Below are 20,527 nucleotides of genomic sequence, written 5' to 3'. Positions count from 1 at the left end.
TACCATGGTTTCCATGGAAACACTGATTTCGGCCTTCCTGCGTGCACATACTACGCTCACCTTACGTGTTGAAATGACAGAAAATGCACACATTTTCATGTATTAGTACTTTCTACTTAAACCAAAAGCAGTTGAATGTGGTTTTGAATGTTACCAATTTCCAATGTAAATGGAGCATGGTGAGTATGGAAACGGAGATTCTGAAATCTGAAGTGGAAAACAAAAAGTGCTTTTATTGAGATTGCAATGTACATTTTAATAAAAAAAACGTGATTCACAAGTTTACTTTAACATGTTTTTTTCCAACACATTGGCTGCCATTGACAGCAACAAATACCCATTCAATTTCACCTGGGAGAGCTGATCGCCATCATTAAAGTGGTCATAAAGAAAAAAAAATAAATACAAAAAAATAAAAAAGAAGAATAGTCTTTTTTTGACAGCACAATGTCACTGGTTCCCTGGCAATATCTGTCATTGGTCAGAGCAAAATCACAAGAACAAACCCAAATTGTTCCCATGGAATAATTTTCGGAATGACTTGTTTTGAAATGATTGATTGTCACTTCTAACAAAACCTCCGATTTGAGTCCAAAGATATCCCAAAAAAAAAAAAAAAAAAAACAAACACGTACGTATGCAACTTTTGTTCGGTGGAATCTTTATCGCTTGCTGAAACAAACAATTTGAAAGGAAACGAACTGGCTGCCATTGACCGCAAGAGATGTCAAGTCTGTTTGGACTGGGAGGGCTGGCAGCCACAATAGTGATCAAATAAAAAAAAATGAAAAAATGTTCCGCAGGAGTAACAAAGACTTCATCTTTGAATAAGAACCCCTCCTTCCCTCCCTCCACCGGATCGTACCTGAAAATTTGGGATGGCGATCCGCCCTCCTTTACTGGAACGGCTTCTAAATGCGTTAGTGAGACTGCGGGCCACATTGGACGTCCTGTTCCTGCGCTTCTAGTTTGCGCTTCTGTTGGGCCGCCACGGTCTCTAAGCGTTGGCGCTGGGCACGCCTGGCTTCGTTGTACAAGAAAACGCCCGCCAAGACCAGGACGGTGCCGGTGGCGCTGAGAATGGTCACCTGGTTGCCGAAGACGAGGACGCTCAACCATACGGACAGGGCGTGCTTCACCGTGCTCGCCACACTGGGGAAGAAGACAAGCTTAACAATCGACTACCAAAATAGTTTTTGTTCATTAATTTGATCATCGACTAGTCAATAAATCATGGCAGCATTTATAGAATTTGGAACTGTCTGTACACAATGTCTTAAAACAGTCAAATGTTATGGAAAAGCCTCACATTTTAATAAAAGGGGGCAAACAAAAGATGATGGCGGTATTATGCTTTTGAAAGAGTTGAAACAGAAGAGCACTTAAACTCAAGTATATAACTTTTTTAAGCACATACCTAAAAGTAACGGGAGAAATGCGTCCCATAAGAGCGTAGGCGGTGACACTCTGTAGGTGAAAGAGGCCACCGTTGAAAAGCAGCAACATGACGATGTCCTGACTCAAGGCGAAGCTCGGACCGCCCTCCTCAGTCGCTGGCGTTTCCTGCAAAACGGAGACAAAATTCCTACAATGTACAGCAAGTCCTCGGCTTGTAGTCGTCTTTTTATGCGCATATAAGCCGTACCCTCGATTCAGTCATCATTTTTTTTATGCGAGAAAATATGGTAAGTGTAAAGTGGAATTTATCACTTGACCTACCAAAAGAAAAATCCAGGCTGGGATAAGCATGATGATTGCCGCTGCACTGGTATAAAATTGCAGTTCTGGAGGGCTGGAAGCATGAAAAAAAATAAATTTTCTCTGGTACGCTCAGAGACTTTGCGCTTTTCTACCTTTATACCTGAACTTGTAGGTCTCACCGCACAGTAGTTTCTTGGAGAAGACATTCTGCAAACTACAACGGGAGGGAAAGTGTCAAGAGGGCCCCGTTGAGGCACTCTGGGACGACGGTAGAGCGACCATACCAGTCCATGATGTTGGTGGAGAGCGCGGCGGAAAAGCCTAGCAAGTTGAAGCTAAGTTCGCTGGCCGTGCAGAGCGCCAGGCCCGCCATGACGGGGAACAACGACAGATTCACCCACAGGCCTGCGTTACAAAAAGGAGGTAAAGGTAAGCTATGGAACTGACAACCATTTTGATCATTGAGAGATGATATTATACAAGATATTGTCCAAATCTTATTCACAGTACTGTATTTTCTGGACTCTTAGTCACAGTTTTTTTCACAGTTCGATGGAACTGAGACTAATAGTCAAGTGCGACTTGTTTATGTATTTTTCTCTCTCTCACCACTGACAGCCAGTTATGTTTATTTTTATAGATATAGTTATCTATTATGATTTTTTTTAGATGTTTACAATTTTTTGCAAGTTAATATTCTTTATTTTATACATTGTATGTTATCTTATTATATTTCATGTATTAAAAATACTTTTAAAGTGTCTGAAAAAAGAATATGTAATTACCTGTATACTCTCCGAGAATCAGTCTGGACATAATGACTGTAAAAATAGGAGCCGAGCTCTTCACCGTCTCCGCAAAAGACACCGCCACGTTCTTCAAGCTCACCAAACCCAAGACCACAGTGGTGAACCTGCAAAACAGGCACAAAAGTTTAATGGTACTGGGGCATAATCAAAAGGAATGAAAGAAAACTGCACGTGCTGAATCTAACTGAAGGGCAATTTAAAGCCCTTTACAGCAATCCCTCTAATATCACAGTTCATGTAGACAAGACATGGCCTCGATAATCGGAAAGTCACCTCATCAGTCCGACAAAGAGCATGATCATGATGAAGTTGGGCGGATACTCGTTCCGAGACTTGTGCTGATAAAGGCAACAGGGTACAAACATCTTAAGGAAGCCAATGACGGTGGTGGAGAGCATCTGAACTGCGCCTGGCCAGAAAAAGAAAAGAACCCACTTAGGTGTTTAAAAAAATCCATTCTGTGATATATCACCATATTACATTGCAATATTCTATTATTGATTCAAAATCCATCTGAATCAATCTTTACATGTGTGTTTGGTGGAATTAAACATTCGCGGGTGCACTTCCATTTATGTCCACTAGTAGGCACTAGTCAGCCTAGCATGTAGTAATTGTGCATGAACTTTTTAACCCTCTTCAATGCCGAGTCCTAGTAGCAAGAAGGGCTTCCACTTATGAGTTTCAGCTTGGATTTTCACATTTTTCTAAACTCGAAAAAAATCACAAAGAGGTCAATTTGCAAAAAGTGAAGTCGTGATAATCGAGGGATGACTGTTATAGTAGTAGTGGTGAAGAAAGGTTGTATTCTTCATCCACTAGATGGAGATGTAGTAGAAGTGGTTAGGAGTTGTGTTATACAACAGCTGTGCTAAAGGTAATTTCATCCAATGATTCACCAATATTGATCCATATATAAGACAAAATTGCAGTCTTTTAGTTGGGTCTCATACTAATCGGGATCGAATGGTATCGCTAGAAATGAGACGATAGCCATCACGTCCCATTCTTTTTGTCACCCTTACCCAGCATGCTCGGCTGCCCCTCCAGCAGCGACAGGATGTATTTGTTGAGGAAGAGCGTGCAGAAGCTGAAGAAGAACCAGAGGCTCAAATAGGCGAGGGAGCGTCGGTTCAAGACCCCCGAGCCGGCCTTGATGACGGTGGTCTCGGTGACGGTGATCTTCAGCACCCGGTCGCTGGGCAGGCTCTCGCTGCGAGCCAGCACTACTCGTTCCTGACGGGCACGGCGCGGGAACAGAAAGCGCCAGAGAGAACGCCCGCTGCTTTTCCACCCGTCGCCCGCCATCGCCCCCGCTGCCCGGGAAGCGCCAGATGAAGGGTCCGGGTGGTTTCGGCTCAGTCATGTGGTGGTGTTCGCTCGAGCTCGCTTCAAAGTCATTCTGGCGTCGATGCCTGCAACACACGGCGGGGATCAACGTTCCAATTATCCTTGTTTGTTTACTTTGGCGCAGGCACTTTGCTTATTCTAATACTATGTTTCGTGGTAGTCGTCAAGCAGGGGTTGTTGTACTTTTGCTCGCCGCCCACGTCATAATTACTATCATTCAGAGTGCTTTGACAGCTATTCTGATGGTCAATAGATCATATATAGACAAACATTTGAACAAATCCTTTTTATCCCAAGTAAATATTCCCTTATATTTGGATTTTTTTTTTTTAGTCCAAAAGGGAAAAATACTAAATAGGCTATTATTTATTTGTCTAAATGTAAACAATAACATTAATAGAGTAAGCAGTCTGATTGAATATTGTTTTTAATAGATAATTGTAATTCGAATATATTTCTGATTTTAAAAAGTGGGAAGAAAACTGTTTTTCAGGTTGTTTTGGGATTTTTTTATAACAATATTTTTCCAAAAAGGGGGGTTAAAAATATATATTGTTAAAAATCTTTTAGTTGGATTCATCATAAATCTCAGCTACACATTACACATATTTCTGACTACAATTGTGCATATTGGTGACTCGAATAAAAAAAATGTGTGGAATTACATAAATGTGTACCCCAATTCTGACTGCAATTACACATTTTGGACTTAACAAATTATGATTCGAACGACACAATTATTGATTCGACTGATACTATTTTCACTCGAACGGCACATATTTTGACCCGAATAACGTTTTTAATTTTAATTCAGTATACGAATTTGTGACAACCGGTCCACATTTCCAGATACTTTTGCTACAACAATACCACCACAATAGTCAATGCAACACAACAAAAACGCTTCCATAAATATTACGCACGAATCAATTCCGCTGACAGTTTACAGGAAAAATGACATATATTAGCAAATGGATGAGCATAATTGTCACATTGGGCAAACAGAATCTTACCACGAAAACGAGCCGCCCGCAAGTCGCAAAGCTAGTAGGAAGTTGCACGTTGACGTAAGCTAGCTGCTGCAACGTGGGGCGCAAAGGTGCAGAGCGAGGATAAAAAACGATTGCCAAACAGTCAAATCATGGTGAATGGCAGAAGAGGACATTGTCTTCTGTGGGGCAACACTTCATCATAACAAACATGCGCTAATCTCGCAGCGACATTCTTATCAGTGTGCCGGACTTTTGGACGCATTGGCAGCCGTGTTTATCGAAGACGAGAAAGCACCTTCAAAGTTAAACACGATCGTCAAACGTTGTCCATTCATTTGCTGAAATTGAAAGAAAGTTGTGAAATAATTTAGTTTTTATTTAATTTTAGGCAATTGGTTGGGGATGTTGTTTTTCTTTGGGGTCTGGTAATACATTTGGGCTGAGATCAGATGCGTTTATTCTGGGGATTAAACAATTAAATTTGACAAGATATTGTAGCTTCCACTCGGAGAAGTTAAAGATTCAAGGTTCGATGGTTAAAATGTGAGTCGGCGGTGTAAGCGACTGTGGCCATTTTGCGTCAGAGTATTTATCTATACTTCAGCCAACAATGCATTCATGTTCTATTGTAATTTTAACCTACGATGCATCAAGTCATTTTGAGAAGGCAGTTCACAATTTGGGAAACAAATTGACCCAATGTATCAAAGATTTAATGTCAAAGATGAAGGACAAAAAAAAATGAGGATGGAGTTGGACGTGCGGCAATTTAAACAAAGCAACACTTTGCGAGTTTGTCTGGCAATAATTCAAGTGACGTTTGAATAAAATGAGAAGAAATCATTATTTTATATATATTCTTATATGTATTCTTTATGTGACATTTTATTTATTGTGCTGGGCTCATAAGTGGGGAAAAACAGTATATATATTTATCAGACTGAGATTCGGCTTGCTGAAAATCCATGACATAAACCTGGTTATGGCGACCTCTTGTGGACATCAGAATGCGAAGCGTCCACAAAGATTTAAGTCATCTAAAGTCAAATAAAAACACTACTAAATTTCCAAAAACATCTCAATGTTCATGCAATATCTTGTTGGTTTACATCAAATCCTGCCTGTTCATATGAATGTTATTTATAGGAAGAAAATGAGTTTCAGCCACAAACCTGTCACACAAGTTCACCTTCATTGGCTCGACAAGTGTTGACAGTTTAATTCTTGTAAGAGTTCCTCGGGTCAAGTGCAATTTCCATGTTTGATGCCAGTGAAATATTTTAACAATTGAAAAACTTAATTGTATGTGCCGCCTTCTGCAAGCCTGATCTTGAGTGTTACAGCACTGAGTAAAGCAGGTCAAAAGAATAAATAGTATCTACAATGAGGAAAAGGTGTTTTTGGGTCTATTTTTATCTAATGTTGGTCCATTTGGCCTATAAAATGTCAAAAAAAATTATTGGCCGGACGATGTTTGTATTGTGGCTGAACTCTGAGTGTGTGGACCCTAAACTTATAAAAAATGTTGTTTCCTGGTTAAAAAAAAACAACCCCAATAGTTAAAAAGGAGTAGCAAACATTTTTATTTTCCTCGTTGACGCACTGTAAACTGGTTAATAAAACATATTCCACAGAATACATCGTACACACACAAGTACATAAATTGAGTTTAAGAGCTCAGTTGGTCCTCTTTGCTCATATTTTCATTCCAATGCAACATTCCCATGGAAGATGGAACGTTGCCCTGGTGACAAGATATTTCAAGTTAGGCCACATGGCTACTTTTACCATGGCTTGGAGGTCAAAAAATATCTCCAGACTAGAAGAAATTGCCCGCGTGTGATGATCACTATTAGCAATAAATTAGATGTGCGCGTGGCTACTGCAAAACCGAAAGCAATTGTGAAAAGTGATTGTATTTTTTTAAGGCACAGTTTGCAATGCTGGCTCACTTTTTCACACAATCAAATTCATGAAGATGTGACAAAATGAGATTTGGCCACTAAAGTGCAAAAACCCTTAACTCGATAGAAATATAATTTACAGAAAGAACCCCCACCCGCTTAGAGTCATATTAGATAGAATGATACATTTTTCCCCAAATTGGGGAAAAAAATGGATGATAAAAAGCCATTTCAATTTTTGGGGGGGTTAAAGTCTTACATCTTTTCGCTTTTGTAAAACGATGCTGGTTTCTTTGTGTAAAGTTTTAAATAGAAATCTGCTATATAAAAAAAATGGAAAAAGGGTAACGTCAACAAAACGTGACGGTAAAACCCAAGATCTCAAAAGTCGTCATCCTCCGAACCGAGGTAGTTCTGCTTCTTCCTCACATTCCAGTGTAAACACTGGGCCAGACTCTCGAACCAGTCATTGACCGGGTTGCGGAAGCAGATACAAGGAACGGGGAAGCAGGAAGTTGTGATGCTGATACTGAAAAAGAGTAAAAAATCAGAAAGTGACGCAATGCGTGGTTGTTGCTTAACTTTTGTGGTGAAGCAATATTGGGCATTTCTACAAGGATTTTAAACAGGGCAAGTCGTAAGTTGCTGTGAAAGGGGAACCTGGCCACCCTCGCGAGTAATTCTAAACCTTATTGTGTCAGAATGTGGACCGACCTGTCGCCGTGACAGATTTCCTGCCGACGTCTTCCGTCGAACGACACCCAGGCCGTGTTTCGGGCTTCGCGTGACAGCATTATCTGAGGGAGAACCAAAAAAAAAAAAAAAAACATAGTTTCTGTCCAAATCCAACTTTCATATTTAGAGGAGCATAATCCGGAAGAAAAAAAGAGATTGGATTTTTAATATAGTTTTTGGGTGCCGTTTGACTGGGGGCTGGGAGATAGTCACTGCCAAACGTCTTAGCTAAAGTGGATTGGACGTGTACTGCCGTCAATGGCAGTAAAACATGATCCCCCAATGCCAGCCTTTACAGTTGACAAAGAATTGATATCTGTAACTGTCAATGCCAGTGATAAAGTTGAGGGCTAAAAAAATCACCAAATAATCTTTCCGGATTCTGCTTAAAATAAATACAGTAATCCCTTGATTATCACGTCTTCACTTTGCGATTTTTTTGCTATCAATTATTATATATTTTTTTAAGTTGATAAAAATGTGAAAATCCACACTGAAACTCATAAGCTGAAGCCACTTTTGTTACTAAGACTCCGCACTGAAAAAAATTATATAGGAGTGACCCTATTTTGCGATTTTTTGATTATCGCTGCCATGTTTGGTATACCGCGATATTCGAGAGATGACTGTACATTACTATACAATATATTTATATTTACACGAGTGAAAAAAACATTGCAGAACAAAGACAACATTTCCAGCAATAATATAAAAGCCAAGAAAATTCAAATAGAGAGATAGAAAACATGACAGTCTGAGAGCGCGTGTGCCACACCTTCAACTCCACTCCGGCAGGCACCACGATGGGTCTAAAGGAGAGAGAGTGAGGGCAGATGGGAGTGATCATGATGGCTGGCACGTTGGGGTGGATCATGGAGGCTCCAGCAGCCACGGCGTAGGCTGTGCTGCCAGTTGGCGTGGACACAATCACACCTGTACCAAAAATGAGATTTCCTGTATCAGTTATTTTATTTTTTTAAATGGTCACAGTGGCATTGCGTCTTGGTTGACAAATTCCCTTCACTCTGGTGGCCTCCCATTGGCTGACTCCCAACAACTCTTTGTGTTTGTTTGTTTGTAGGTGGTTAAAGCAACTACATGTTCTTTATTTAAAATTACTGGTGCAAATGAAATGAAAAAGCACATCTTGTATTGAAAGTTGTATTAAATGCTTAGTTGTTTTGAATTTGTGTTTTGAAATTGTTTAGCTGTGATGCACCTGCACGAATAGAAAAGTTTTTGGATGTTATTTATTTGAATACATGAATAAATCATTTTTTTATTGTTGTGTTTCCCCACATCTTTTATACAAAATTTGACACTTCAATCATTTTTAAAGGGTTTTTTTGCTAGTTTTTTTTCAGGACAGTGCAACAAATTAGAGAATTTAAATATAAAATACTGCTGTATTTAAGAAAAATCCATGTTACGGGAGAACCAATTCATTTTGTAAGTAGCAGTTCAACTGAATTTCCTGATTTTTTTTATTTATATATTCAAGATTTATGCTTGTACTTTGCCATTTCAACATACCAGCCTGTCAATCTTGATTTAACAATCATACATTTATCCACCTGCCTTTGTTGATTGTCAAGGTTAAGGTGGAAGCCTAAAAAAGTGCACTAGGCTGCTGCTGCCTTTTTTTTGTTTTGTTTGTTTTTAATTGTCATTCACACTGATGGCACGTATGATGAAATGCATCGATTCACCGTGTTGCATCTCTTTGTTGTTTTGAAATACCAGTGTGTCAAGGTGTAGAGCAGGTTTTACACCATCATGGAAAGTCACACCTATGCCAAGTTTACCAAGCTATGAGGACAAGTACCAAGCAAGAAAAAAACATCTGTGTGTGGGAGACAAAATGTCCTTGCTCACCATCTCCCTGCACTGTAGTTATAAGGTGTCCGTCCAGGAAGAGATCCACATTGGAGAGGTAGGAGGAGGGGCCTCTGTCCACCACTACCTCGTTAAGCACCTGAAATATACAGCAAAGAAGAATGTGATACCCCTTGCCACAAATTGCAAATGTTCCAATGTGTCATATAGACAAACGTCAATTTCATTTCATTGGGGGATGAAAATTAAATTATATGTAACTATTATTTTATTACTATCAGTCATTTCAAAGAGAAAATCATATGTATACATTGGTGGGTGTGACTTTATTCTATTTTCATAATTCTTTAACAGAGAAAAATAAATCAATTTAAATTAAGTTTATTTTTAAATAACCGTCCCCGTTAATAGTACTTTTTTAAATGACTGCTTTCAGTCTTTTTAAAAGAAAAAATATTTTAATAAAATAAATAGAATACCCCCCTCCCTTTTTTAAACAAGAAATTGTTTTCATTAAAAGGCCCAAGAGATAATCGGACAATTTTGAGCATGAAATAATTGTTCAATAATTAACTTGATAGATTTAAAAATAGATTACCTTTTCATTAGTCACCCTAATTCGAAACAACATGCGACATTTAATAACAAAACTTTTGAGCTCCAAATAGACTAAGCGCTGACTCATATTGATGTCATCAACGACTCCAGGAGTTTCCTGATTCAAATAGTACGTAAACAAACGCGTTTCATTTGATCTTTTCACATGGCGTTCTTCCAGTTTTCCTTACCTGATAATTGGTGGTTTTGTGGCTGCTGTCCACTTCACCTTTGGTCAAAATGACGCCCTTTTCCCTCTCCCAGTTCACACGCACTTTCAAGCGACTGCGCAGAACTATGGCAGCATTACCTACAAAACACGCAGAGACCAATTGCCGTTTTGTATTTTCTTTGTAACGTGTACCCCGGCGGCTCGTACGGCACCTTCAATGATTTGAGTGACCTGAGACTGATAGGTGTCAAACTTGAAAGGTGTCAGGAAGCCAAGAGAGCCCAGATGGAAGGCCATCACCGGGGGGACGCTTTCCTGCATGGCAAGAAAAACGCAGGATCCAATGAGGAGCCGTCATTGTGATTTAAAAGTAAACAACAACAAAAACAAGATGGAGTTCTACCTGGAAGAGTGACGACGCATACAGTAAAGTTCCATCTCCACCGAGACAAATGATGAAGTCCACACGGTTGGAAATATCATCAAGATCTATCAAAAGCAGACACCAAAGGACATGTATTGTAGTAATGTGTAAGAGGAGAAGAAGAAGAAAAAAACATACCAAGACACCCATTGATGGCAATAGATATCCACAAAGTTAGAAAACATGAGCATACTGACTCCCGATCTTTTGTTAAATTATTTTTTTTTGTGTAACTGCTCACATGGCAAAAGAAAAATGCCAGATAAACCAATTTTTCCATTTTTTTTTGGTTTGGAGATGTGTCCTCGCCAATAATACTAACAACAAAAACAAAGCGAATGACATCTTGAGCCCTCCCACCCTGCGGTCTAAATACAGATTTTGAAATGAGTGATCTGTGGTGAGTGACTTCTACCTTCTCTGAAAGTACAGAATTTCTTGGTAAGGGTCCCAAAGTTGTCATCACAAGAAATAGCTGGATCCTCCAGAACCTTCTTTTCCACATAAACGATCATGTTTTTGACCTAAAACACAAGAGGAGTCGATAAGTCGCATAAACGGCTGCCCAAGATTCAGTAATTAATATTGGCCATACCTCAGTCAGAAAGATGCAAAGATCCTTAAAAGGCTGGAGCAAGGTAGCGTCTTGAATCTTCTTGATGACAAGAACACTCTTAGGCGGCGTGTTCCACGTCAGCCGCTGGGTGGCAGGGTCCTGGATGTGCCTGGTAAACATGTAAACATAAACTTTAACAACAGGCTAACATAAGCCTACTTAAGAAGATAAAGCGTATCCAAGCTGCAGTGTGTTGCCGCTATCCTATTAGAGCCATTGGCTTAAGGTCTGCAGCGAAATCCCGTGCGGTCAGCAAACTCTGACGAGGCCTGGGGGCTATTTTTGGCCCAAATTAGAAAAAGATAGAAAACAATGGTTTTGTTGCAGGTTGTTTTTAAAATCTTGCGATGGCAAGATTTGTGAGTAACCTTAAAAGAAAATATTGAACAAATCGAGCAATTACAGTTACAGTTCAAAATTGTGGTAGGCTGATTGAACTCTCTAAATTCTCCCTAGGTATGAGTGTGAATGGTTGATTGTCTCCTTGTGCCCTGCGTTTGGCTGGCCACCAATTCAGGGTGTCCCCCGCCTCTGGCCCCGAGTCAACTTGGATAGGCTCCAGCACCACCCGCATCAACCTAGTGAGGATAAAGTGGTTCAGAAAATGAGATGAGATGTTCCAAACTCATTTAGTATTGGGAAAGAACTGGATCCAAAAAACTGAACTTTCTCATAAGGCCTTAAACTAAGTCAAAAGGCAACTTTGCTTCAAGTGATTATTACAAGAAATGCATTCCATTACAAATCGCTACAAAAACCAGAAAATTTAGTGTCATGAAATAGCTCTTTTTTATGTTTACCTCAAGGCCAATTGAACTGTTGCATATTAACGTCAGCGCCACGCTGTGACATTTGGGCTGGTCACATGTGGGCTCGTATCCGATTAAACCTGACCGGAAACAATCAATGACTCAAGCTTTTTAAGATGTACTCTGCAATTGGCTAGCGCCAATGCCAATAAAAAATATAGAAAATGTATAGATGCAAACGCAAGAGGCAAACGTTCTCGGTTTGCAAGAGATTGAATGGCTTGTGTGTTTAATTGGATTAATCGTTGGTGTATATATGCTAAATTAGCCCGCCGTGAAGCGCCCGGCTGTAAACAATCACAGCTGCCTTCACCCTTTGACAGCATGAAAAGAATGTTCCCTTGGGGCTCAATTCAGTCCCATTAAAAATGAGAGCTGTGAGAAAGCTTCTGTTCCCATTTCCAAACCTCAAGGAAAACAGCGTTCCAAATCGCCCACACAAAAAGGTGAACTGGCATTGGTGTACAGCCAACACAAAGAAAGCCACACCAAAACAGGTACAGTAACATAAGTGTGTGGTTATTCGCCTATTTGCCTCGTTATTTGCTTATTTGCTTGTAGAGTAACAGTGCCCGCTACCATTGTATAGTCAACAGTGCCCCAAAAATAAGAACATTTTTCACATCTATAATAGAAGAATGTCAATTATATTGATAAATCATCTGCATGTGGATATGTTTGTCACTTTGCTCTTATTGACACACATTCTTCTCCATATGGAGACACTAAATAAATGGTCGCCTTGGAATAATGCAGTGATGGCAGAAAAAAAAAACCAACAGGAATTTTGCGGGAACGTTTAAATCGTAAGCGAAAACCAAATAAAGTTTGTCACTTGATGTAGATGTTTACTAGTATGGATCGTGGGTAGGGAAGTACTTTAATTCCCATATGTCATTCCTTAACAAATATACAATAAACATGGTCACGCCATTGTGTGTGTTTTTAACGTGGCTTGTAAAAAAAATACTTCATTATATACACTTCATTTTACAGGCATTTTATATAGTCCAGCTGGAATTGTATGTAATGCAATTTATCCAATTAAAAAATAAACGAGACTGGAATTTCTTTGAAAGCCATAACAAAATACAAATAAAAATGAATAATGACAAACTTACACTAGCAACTCATGCTCTTGTTTTTCTCATAGAAAAGATGCACGCATTCCTGACATTTGGTTGAGTACATTTGGATAAAGTCAAAAGCTATGGCACAATCTATCCTTGCCAATCAAATTGTCCCCACCCCTTTTTTTGTCTCATGAACCAGGAAATAGCCTTTTCACAAATACCTGAATACATAAACAGTACTAAACAGCAACCTGTCTGGCATCAACTCGGATACAATTTATTTTTAACTCAGTGACGGCAATTAACGTCCAATAAATTCCTTATTAGGCATTAAAACGAGATCAACCTCCTACTTCTGATGGTTAGGGCATGTCTCCCCATCGATGGCAGCCAAATGAATGAAAAGAGATGAGTACATTGAGACGACGGGTGTCTGTAAATCACCATGATTTCAAAGAAAAAGTTAGCATTTCAAACAGAGGCAACCTCTGATCCATTCACAAAGCACTTTCCACTGAAGACCTGAACCAAACACATACACACGCGTATACAAAAAACACACACTTTTCAACAGTTGTCCCAGACCTAAAACAACACCACCACCACAAGCAGAGTTCACCATTTTTTCACTTCTTTGAAGTTAATATTTTACCGATCTTCCATATTCTGACTAGGACAGCCACAAATTATATATATTCCTCTGCTCTTAAATTTTAAGAAATGTGCAAAAAAAAGTGTGACTGAGAATACGATGTTAGTACATAAATGAATCACGTTTTCCAGAGTAATAGCAGATATTGGCAGAGAATACGATGTTAGTACATAAATGAATCACGTTTTCCAGAGTAATAGCAGATATTGGCAAAACTACATTTGAACAATTAAAAAGGCCATTCAGAGAAATCATGTACTTAAAAACATCTTTTAACATAAAAGAAATATGGAAAATACATAAAAAATAAATATGTACTGTATTTCTCATCGCATTTTCGGGGGGAGGGGAAATTTATCCGAAATGAACAGAATTAAACGTCAAAGTAACAAGTATGATGAAGTATGATTTACAAAAAAGTGCGCCTTATAGGCCGGAAAATACGGTAGTTAAAAGAAAAATCTACAAGAATTCACCGACTCTCAAAATGCGGATGAATCAGATAATTACCAGTCAATTCATGGTGGGATCTGAAATTGATGCTTACCATTTACACACTTTGTTTTCCTTGCTTCCCAGCGGGTCTTGCAGTACTACCTTCATGGCTGTACACATGTGACCCTGACGGCTCTAGCTTCAAGCGACTGACTCAGCTGGAGAGCGGGGTCCCCCGACGGCGGCAACTCATCGCAACTTCAGGAAACCCCTTGAATTGGCCAATTCCTCTGTCCAAACAGAGAGCCGTACGCGCGAGCCTCCAGTCCGGGCAGCTGACAACTTTGAAAAGCTCGACTCCCGACGGCTATATTTGTCCCAGTGAAGCTTTAACACTAAACCCTGCCGGTGCGTTCTGCTGCTGAATCAAACCTCTTGCTTGTTTTTAAGCTTCCTCTCAGCCAGGCCCACTAGGTTCTCTACTGAGCATGCTCCGTTCAGGGAAGGGCTTGCCTGCATTTTTTTTCACAACAGGTGAGTTTACCCGAGCACAGTTAAAGGCGCAGCTTTTACCGTAAGTACTATATCTACAATGACAGGCAGTTTAGGACAGTTTTTCCCCTAACCTTTTTTTGCCACATTTTTTTGCTCATTGAAAAATTCCCAAGGGAAACCACCATCAGAAAATCTTGTAATTTAAAACTATCTTGCCTATATTAACAACAGTCATTCTAATCAAAGTTTTATCAGCAGGAATCACATAAACCCACCAAATTATTCCAAAATAAAAATTTTCACACTCACCTTATGTCAACAAAAGTTGCTTAACAACTTCTGATTCAAGTGATGCAAAAATGAATTGTCATGTTTTTAATCGCATAATTTCATGACTTTTCCTCCAAATATTACTTAAACCTCCTAGTATTACGCAAAAAAGTGCCCACACCGGTTTTAGATTAGATTACTTTAGATTAGATTAGAATTTTATTTCATCCCGTATTCGGGAAATTTCCTTGTTTGCAGAAGCAATACAGACACACAAGACATTGTAGACCTAGTTAAAAAATAAATTTAAAAAACTTCCGGTTAATGTTATAGAAAAATAAGCAACAAAATGACTCAAAATTTAAATCTTGTAGTAGTATAATCTATAATTTAAACTTCATCATATTTTAAACCTTCCAATAGTTACATTTTAATCTTGTTATATTCATAATAATTTTTCTCGGTGAATATTACATTGTTTGACTTTTTGCAATTTCCCGCGGCACACCTGACCATTGTTTATAGCGCACCAATGTGCACAGTGGTTAAGAAACACTGGTGTAGAAACAGGAAAATAGGAGAGGTAAAAAAAAAAAAAAAAAAAAAAAAAAAGAGTGTGCTAATGAGTTGCAAAACAAGTCAGCCGAAAGACAACTGAATGCATCATTAAGTAAACAAGTTGATTTTTGTCAGGTCACAAAACTCTCGGCAAGAGAAGATCAATTAGTTCATGACTTTAAGTTGTTGTGTAACATTTAAATGTGGCTGGAAAATGTGCCGCCTTTGTATAAATGTCAAAAGATTAATTGGCTAAAACGATACAATGCATCATAGGAAAAAGATTGTCATCACCTTAAAAAAATTGTAACAAAAGCCACGCACGTCGTGCTATCGTCAAAGACTGTTGGATGAAACCGTGCCCGGGTGGGATTCAATAAACGTAAATTGTCCGAAAAGAGCAGTTGGGGAAATCTCTCATATCTGGCAATATGATTGGCGAGTCACAATTTGATTCCATCGCGATTTTGCATGCGATTTTTGTATATCACTTTGGAAAAAAAAATCTAAATAGACATAAAAGTTTGACCTATTTTCATCCAGAATTTTTCCCCAGTTAACAGAAAAGACAGACGAGGTGTTATTAAATATTTGCGCAGTCACAAACTTGTAGCGACAAGACTAGAGAACGGCGCTCTGCTTGTGTAGATGAAATTACGATCCTTAGAACTAGGTCTTATAAGATTTCCATTAAACTGTCAGAGTTGAAAAGGATTTATAAGAAGAAAATTAAAAAATGGGATACTTACGTGAGAAGAAGAATGGGGGAAAAAAAAGTCTAAACTTTTCACAATATTTGGCTCATAATAGGCTCATTATTACGATTCAGTTTAGGGTGCGGGCTGGACATCAGAGTAACAAAAGTCAATGGCTGGAGCACAAAGTGAATGTAAAAAAAATAAAAAGATAAATAAAAATAAAGAGGTTACTGTTTACAACTACACTACCACACCCATTCCATAGAGAGACAAGGAAAGCTTCTCCTTCATGTTTTGTTTTCAGTTTAGCATTGTGGGCCATGCTGACACAGCAGTTTTTCAGTATAAGAACAATTCAACCTGTGTTAGGCAATATGATACTGGGACAATCATATTCAGTTTTTTTTCCCTCAACTTAAATCCTATGGGACTTGATACATTGATTACATTAGTTTAGTTTTGAACTAGAATTGTATAGAGGCCCAAATTCTTCATCAACCCGGTTTATCATTTGTGGTTAATCGACAAGCAAAAATCATTGGGAACAGTCTTACACTTTAAAAACACTTCCGCCTTTGAGTCACTGAAAGTGCAATTACGTACTAATGAGAAAAGAATACTTGGACAATGTCACCACGGCAGGGAATCAAACCCACAACCTCTTGGTTAGGAAATGACGACATTATCACTTACCAACAAAACACAATTTCCTTCCAATTATGAAAATCAGAAGTCATGAAAAAAAGTTATGCAATGCTTATCGCAAAAATGACAAAATAGGTCAGGTAAGATTGACGTGTAATGCAACTAAAGACAAAATGTTCTACTGTACTTACATTACTGCGTGTGGATTCTGTAGCATGCATGCCTTTGGGCCAAATGTAGTCACAGGGCTTGGTCCGTGTAGCGACTGGTTCCTCCTGAAGATGAAAACAAGAGCGTCAGACAATAAAGACAAAGTATTTTTTCCCCAGAAGTGAGTGATTCAAAATGTAAAAAAAAAAATCAGGAATTGCTTAACCGAATAAATGAAGAAGTTGGCAAATAAAGAAAGTATGTACATTTCTAATGCGTTCCAATAAAAGTTCTTTAGCTAATAGTGTTCAATTAGGTGCAGTAATTCAGTATTAAGTCAAAATATTTGAAATCGTTCATTCATTTTCCAAAATCGCTTATCTTCACAATGGCAGCGGCGGGGTACTGCAGCCTATCCTTTATTTATTTATTTTTTAATGAAAATTATCCTCACATTAAATTGAATGTCTTTCATCAAATGAATTAAGACATGTTGGCTTACTGCATGGCAACAAAAGGGCCAATGAATATATTCGCAGTGAAGAAATCTCGTACTTTCATGCCAATTGAGGGCACGGCAAAATGAGATGTTCACATTTCACTTCCCTCAAAAATGCTAAAGCTCACTCAGGGAGTTCTTGCAAGATTGACTGTGAACTAATATATACGTACGCGAGTCCTTTCAATCAAGCATGCTGCTTCCTATACATGACATTGATGTGACTACATAGGAATTTGTGCAATGTCTGGTGGTGCTGTAACCTTGTCACAATTCAGGCTGAGGTGCTTTTGAAAATAGCAAAAAAATGAGACAACACCTTGTCATACTGAAATATTTGCTCAGATTGTGGGTCATCCCAAAACAAAGAATGGCAATAATATACAGGTGTGTCCCCACTAACATAATCAGATTCACCCATAATCCTTTGTAAAGTAGCGAGTAAACAGACCAACACAGTAATGCCTACTATATGCCTACTATATCACTTATTTTATACTAGTGATGTCCTGTGCCGATACGCAGTTTTAACAATGTCCCAAATCAAATATTTGTTTGCATGCGAGTTGAATCCAAGTCAACCTTAATTTACAAATCGGCCAATACCGAGTGCCGAGCCGATACCTCAGAAATGTAACGAGAAAGAAGTAGCGCACCCGTCTTTTTCCCCCCAATTTGAACAAAGCTGTCCAACATTCAAGCCACGTAAGAGGATTACTAGTAAAGCATTTTTTTTTTGCAAATCAGTTGTGCAGCACAAAATAACAATTACTGTATTTTCTGCACTATAAGTCACACTTTTTTTCATAGTTTGGCTGGGCTTGTACCTTATGTCCTACCTTTTTACACTCCAAACCCCAGCAGCTAATGTTTTTTTAATGTTACAATAACCTGTGCCTATTTTTATCTGTTGTTCCCTATTTTTACTTCTGAATTTATTTGTTCTTCGTTTCTAATAAATTAAAATATGCCTCCCCAAAAATGCAACCTACCCCCCAGTGCCACTTTTTGTCTATTTTTTCTTTGTTTGTGCATTCTTTTATTTGTGGATTCTTTTGTTAGTGTGATTTAAAGTCTGTTTTTTAAACTAATGGTGGTAACAGAACAGCTTCAGAATCAGCTTAATCCCAAAAAATATATGAATTGTCATTTACTGTTTACATTATGTTTTGCATTATTTTCATTGGTCTAAAAATATGGGCATCGCACCGGTATCGGCAAAACCTTGTTTTATGATAGATTTTTTTTTTTTTGCCTAGAGCAAAGGCGCAGTATTTATGAGAATAGCACCATCCCTAGGCAGATCATCAAAGTTTAATCATCATTTTCTGGGACAAATATAAATAAATAGCTACATCTATTTCGGTTTACCTCTCATTATTAGCGTAACACAACTTGCAAGGAATTTATGTGCAGTATTTTCCGGACTATAAATGGCCCTTTTTGTCATCATTTGGCTGAGGGTGTGGCTTGTGTGAAATTATTCACAGACATCTTTTTACGTGTTATTTTAACTTTCTCCCTCAGTGGCTGCCATGGCGAAGCGGTAGATGGTGTTCGTGTCTTGAAGAACCGCCACAACTTGAGCAGACACTTGACAGAATATCAGCTTTGTAAAAATGTACTTGAAATGTCTCAAAAGAAAACCAATATGATTGAAAATAAATAGTATGTTATTTTCCATGCCCCTTAAGAGGTTAATGACTAAAAGAAAGGCAATATTACCTGTATTCAGATGAGCTGCTTGCTGCGGAAGTACTCTGGCTGCGGTTTTTGCTGCGCCTAGCCAGGCGGGTTGCAGTGATGTTACCTCCATCATGTGTAGACCAACAATATGGGGACGTTTTCACTCGCAAATCTTCTCCACTGTCCATCTCTAGCTGAAAGGATAAGCCAAGTATTAATGAATGTACATAAAATTAAGTTACCTCCACATGGAATGCTCATTATCATGTTTCAGAGCCATTGACAAGAGGATGGATGGGTGGATTTGACTTCTGGTGGCCGTCATTGGCAGCAGCAACAACAACAAAATCAATTAAAAAAAACAACATAAGAAACAGTATCAAGAGCAATTCAGTAAGCCAAATAAGTATTTCTTTTTAATTGGACAGTGTTTTGCAGTCTGATAACAGCTGTTCTAGTTTATGTTATGTCCATTAAGTGCGCCTTTGGCAGCTGCTGTTACTTACGCTAGCTTCTTTGGATATTCATTATGATATAAAAACGCTTGACAGAAGGATTTCTAAAAAGGTGATTTTGGAGGAGAACGATGACTAAAAACAAGAAATCTAATCCGAATTGAGAGACGAGCAACAAGTGAATGATACTTTGACCGTGTGATAGTGAGACAGCTAATTCAAGGCTACTTTGCGAGAAAACTTGACAGATTCAGGGCAGGACGGATTAGCATGTTTTTTTTACTATGGAAACGTACCTTGTCCTCGCAGCGCTACAATCGGCAAAGCAAATTCGGAGCTTAAACAAGTGTGACAGACTGCAAGGAAGCCTCGCTCAATGGGTATTACCAGCTCACCATCTTAACTTCGTCAACTATAAACACCCATCACTTCCTGGTCGGAACTGGCCAATCAGCGAGCTTCCATTGGTGACGCATTGACTAACTGTATGGACATTTGGGAATCCTTACAAATCCTTATGTAGCCGGATTTATTTAAATCAATGTTTTTATATTCATGGTTTATAATTATTTTTTGTTTATATATATTGTGTATTTGAGACTTCGACATTGCCATAAGCCAGTGCTGATCACGTCACTTCATACTTTGTCCATCAGACGGCGAACGTGGTGGGTTCAACCTGTGACATTTCCACATGTATATTTTTCAATCAACACACTGCAATGTTTGTGTTGGAAATAAAATAGGTGAAAAGTAACGTGATATTAAATATATTCTAGTTATTGTAATTAAATGTATTATGTACGTATTTTTTATTAATAATTGTACTTTTTCCTGATGTAGATATATATTATTAGATTATTCATTTGGAAAAGTTTCCAAACAACTAACATAATCAAGACGCTCCCTGTGAAAAAGGATTGTACTTCTATTGCAATGAATGGCAACCAAAGAGTTAAACAATGA

The 20,527-nt window shown here is 38.5% G+C and overlaps 2 protein-coding genes across 4 annotated transcripts; both read right to left on the bottom strand.

Annotated features, from left to right (window-relative positions):
• Positions 1 to 213: 213 nt before the first annotated feature.
• Positions 214 to 5,330, bottom strand: LOC144207069 (solute carrier family 35 member E2A). Its single transcript, XM_077732292.1, has 9 exons — positions 4,874 to 5,330; positions 3,536 to 3,925; positions 2,784 to 2,919; positions 2,487 to 2,614; positions 1,986 to 2,106; positions 1,862 to 1,915; positions 1,720 to 1,792; positions 1,418 to 1,563; positions 214 to 1,152 (listed from the first exon to the last, which is right to left on the bottom strand). The coding sequence occupies exons 2-9, from the start codon at positions 3,816 to 3,818 to the stop codon at positions 921 to 923; spliced, it is 1,173 nt and encodes a 390-aa protein (XP_077588418.1). The 5' UTR covers positions 3,819 to 3,925; positions 4,874 to 5,330; the 3' UTR covers positions 214 to 920.
• Positions 5,331 to 6,411: 1,081 nt separating this feature from the next.
• Positions 6,412 to 20,030, bottom strand: LOC144202350 (NAD kinase-like). 3 transcript variants are annotated; one of them, XM_077725323.1, is made up of 12 exons: positions 19,858 to 20,030; positions 19,146 to 19,296; positions 16,963 to 17,046; positions 11,116 to 11,245; positions 10,936 to 11,044; positions 10,500 to 10,585; positions 10,309 to 10,411; positions 10,116 to 10,234; positions 9,367 to 9,466; positions 8,267 to 8,424; positions 7,471 to 7,553; positions 6,412 to 7,285 (listed from the first exon to the last, which is right to left on the bottom strand). In XM_077725323.1, the coding sequence occupies exons 2-12, from the start codon at positions 19,292 to 19,294 to the stop codon at positions 7,138 to 7,140; spliced, it is 1,269 nt and encodes a 422-aa protein (XP_077581449.1). In that variant the 5' UTR covers positions 19,295 to 19,296; positions 19,858 to 20,030; the 3' UTR covers positions 6,412 to 7,137. The 3 variants fall into 3 exon arrangements, with proteins under 3 accessions (XP_077581449.1, XP_077581448.1, XP_077581451.1); XM_077725322.1 differs by having other exon boundaries at positions 19,146 to 19,300; positions 19,858 to 20,029; XM_077725325.1 differs by lacking the exons at positions 16,963 to 17,046; positions 19,146 to 19,296; positions 19,858 to 20,030 and adding an exon at positions 14,218 to 14,597.
• Between the last annotated feature and the right edge of the window lie 497 nt (positions 20,031 to 20,527).

The sequence above is a fragment of the Stigmatopora nigra genome, chromosome 1 (genome assembly GCF_051989575.1).
Source record: "Stigmatopora nigra isolate UIUO_SnigA chromosome 1, RoL_Snig_1.1, whole genome shotgun sequence".
Classification (NCBI taxonomy): Eukaryota; Metazoa; Chordata; class Actinopteri; order Syngnathiformes; family Syngnathidae; genus Stigmatopora; species Stigmatopora nigra.
The sequence above is the reverse complement of the archived record's forward strand: the minus strand, read 5'-3'. Positions and strand labels throughout refer to the sequence as shown.

Coding starts and splice junctions, on each gene's coding strand:
- LOC144207069 (XM_077732292.1), bottom strand. CDS start 3,818: ATGGCGGGCGACGGGTGGAAAAGCAGCGGGCGTTCTCTCTGGCGCTTT. Junction 2,920..3,535: donor GGGGCAGCCGAGCATGCTGG/GTAAGGGTGACA, acceptor TTTTCTGGCCAG/GCGCAGTTCAGATGCTCTCC. Junction 2,107..2,486: donor GATTCTCGGAGAGTATACAG/GTAATTACATAT, acceptor TTTGTAACGCAG/GCCTGTGGGTGAATCTGTCG.
- LOC144202350 (XM_077725323.1), bottom strand. CDS start 19,294: ATGGACAGTGGAGAAGATTTGCGAGTGAAAACGTCCCCATATTGTTGG. Junction 11,045..11,115: donor TTTGCATCTTTCTGACTGAG/GTATGGCCAATA, acceptor CTTGTGTTTTAG/GTCAAAAACATGATCGTTTA. Junction 10,586..10,935: donor ATTCTGTACTTTCAGAGAAG/GTAGAAGTCACT, acceptor TGCTTTTGATAG/ATCTTGATGATATTTCCAAC.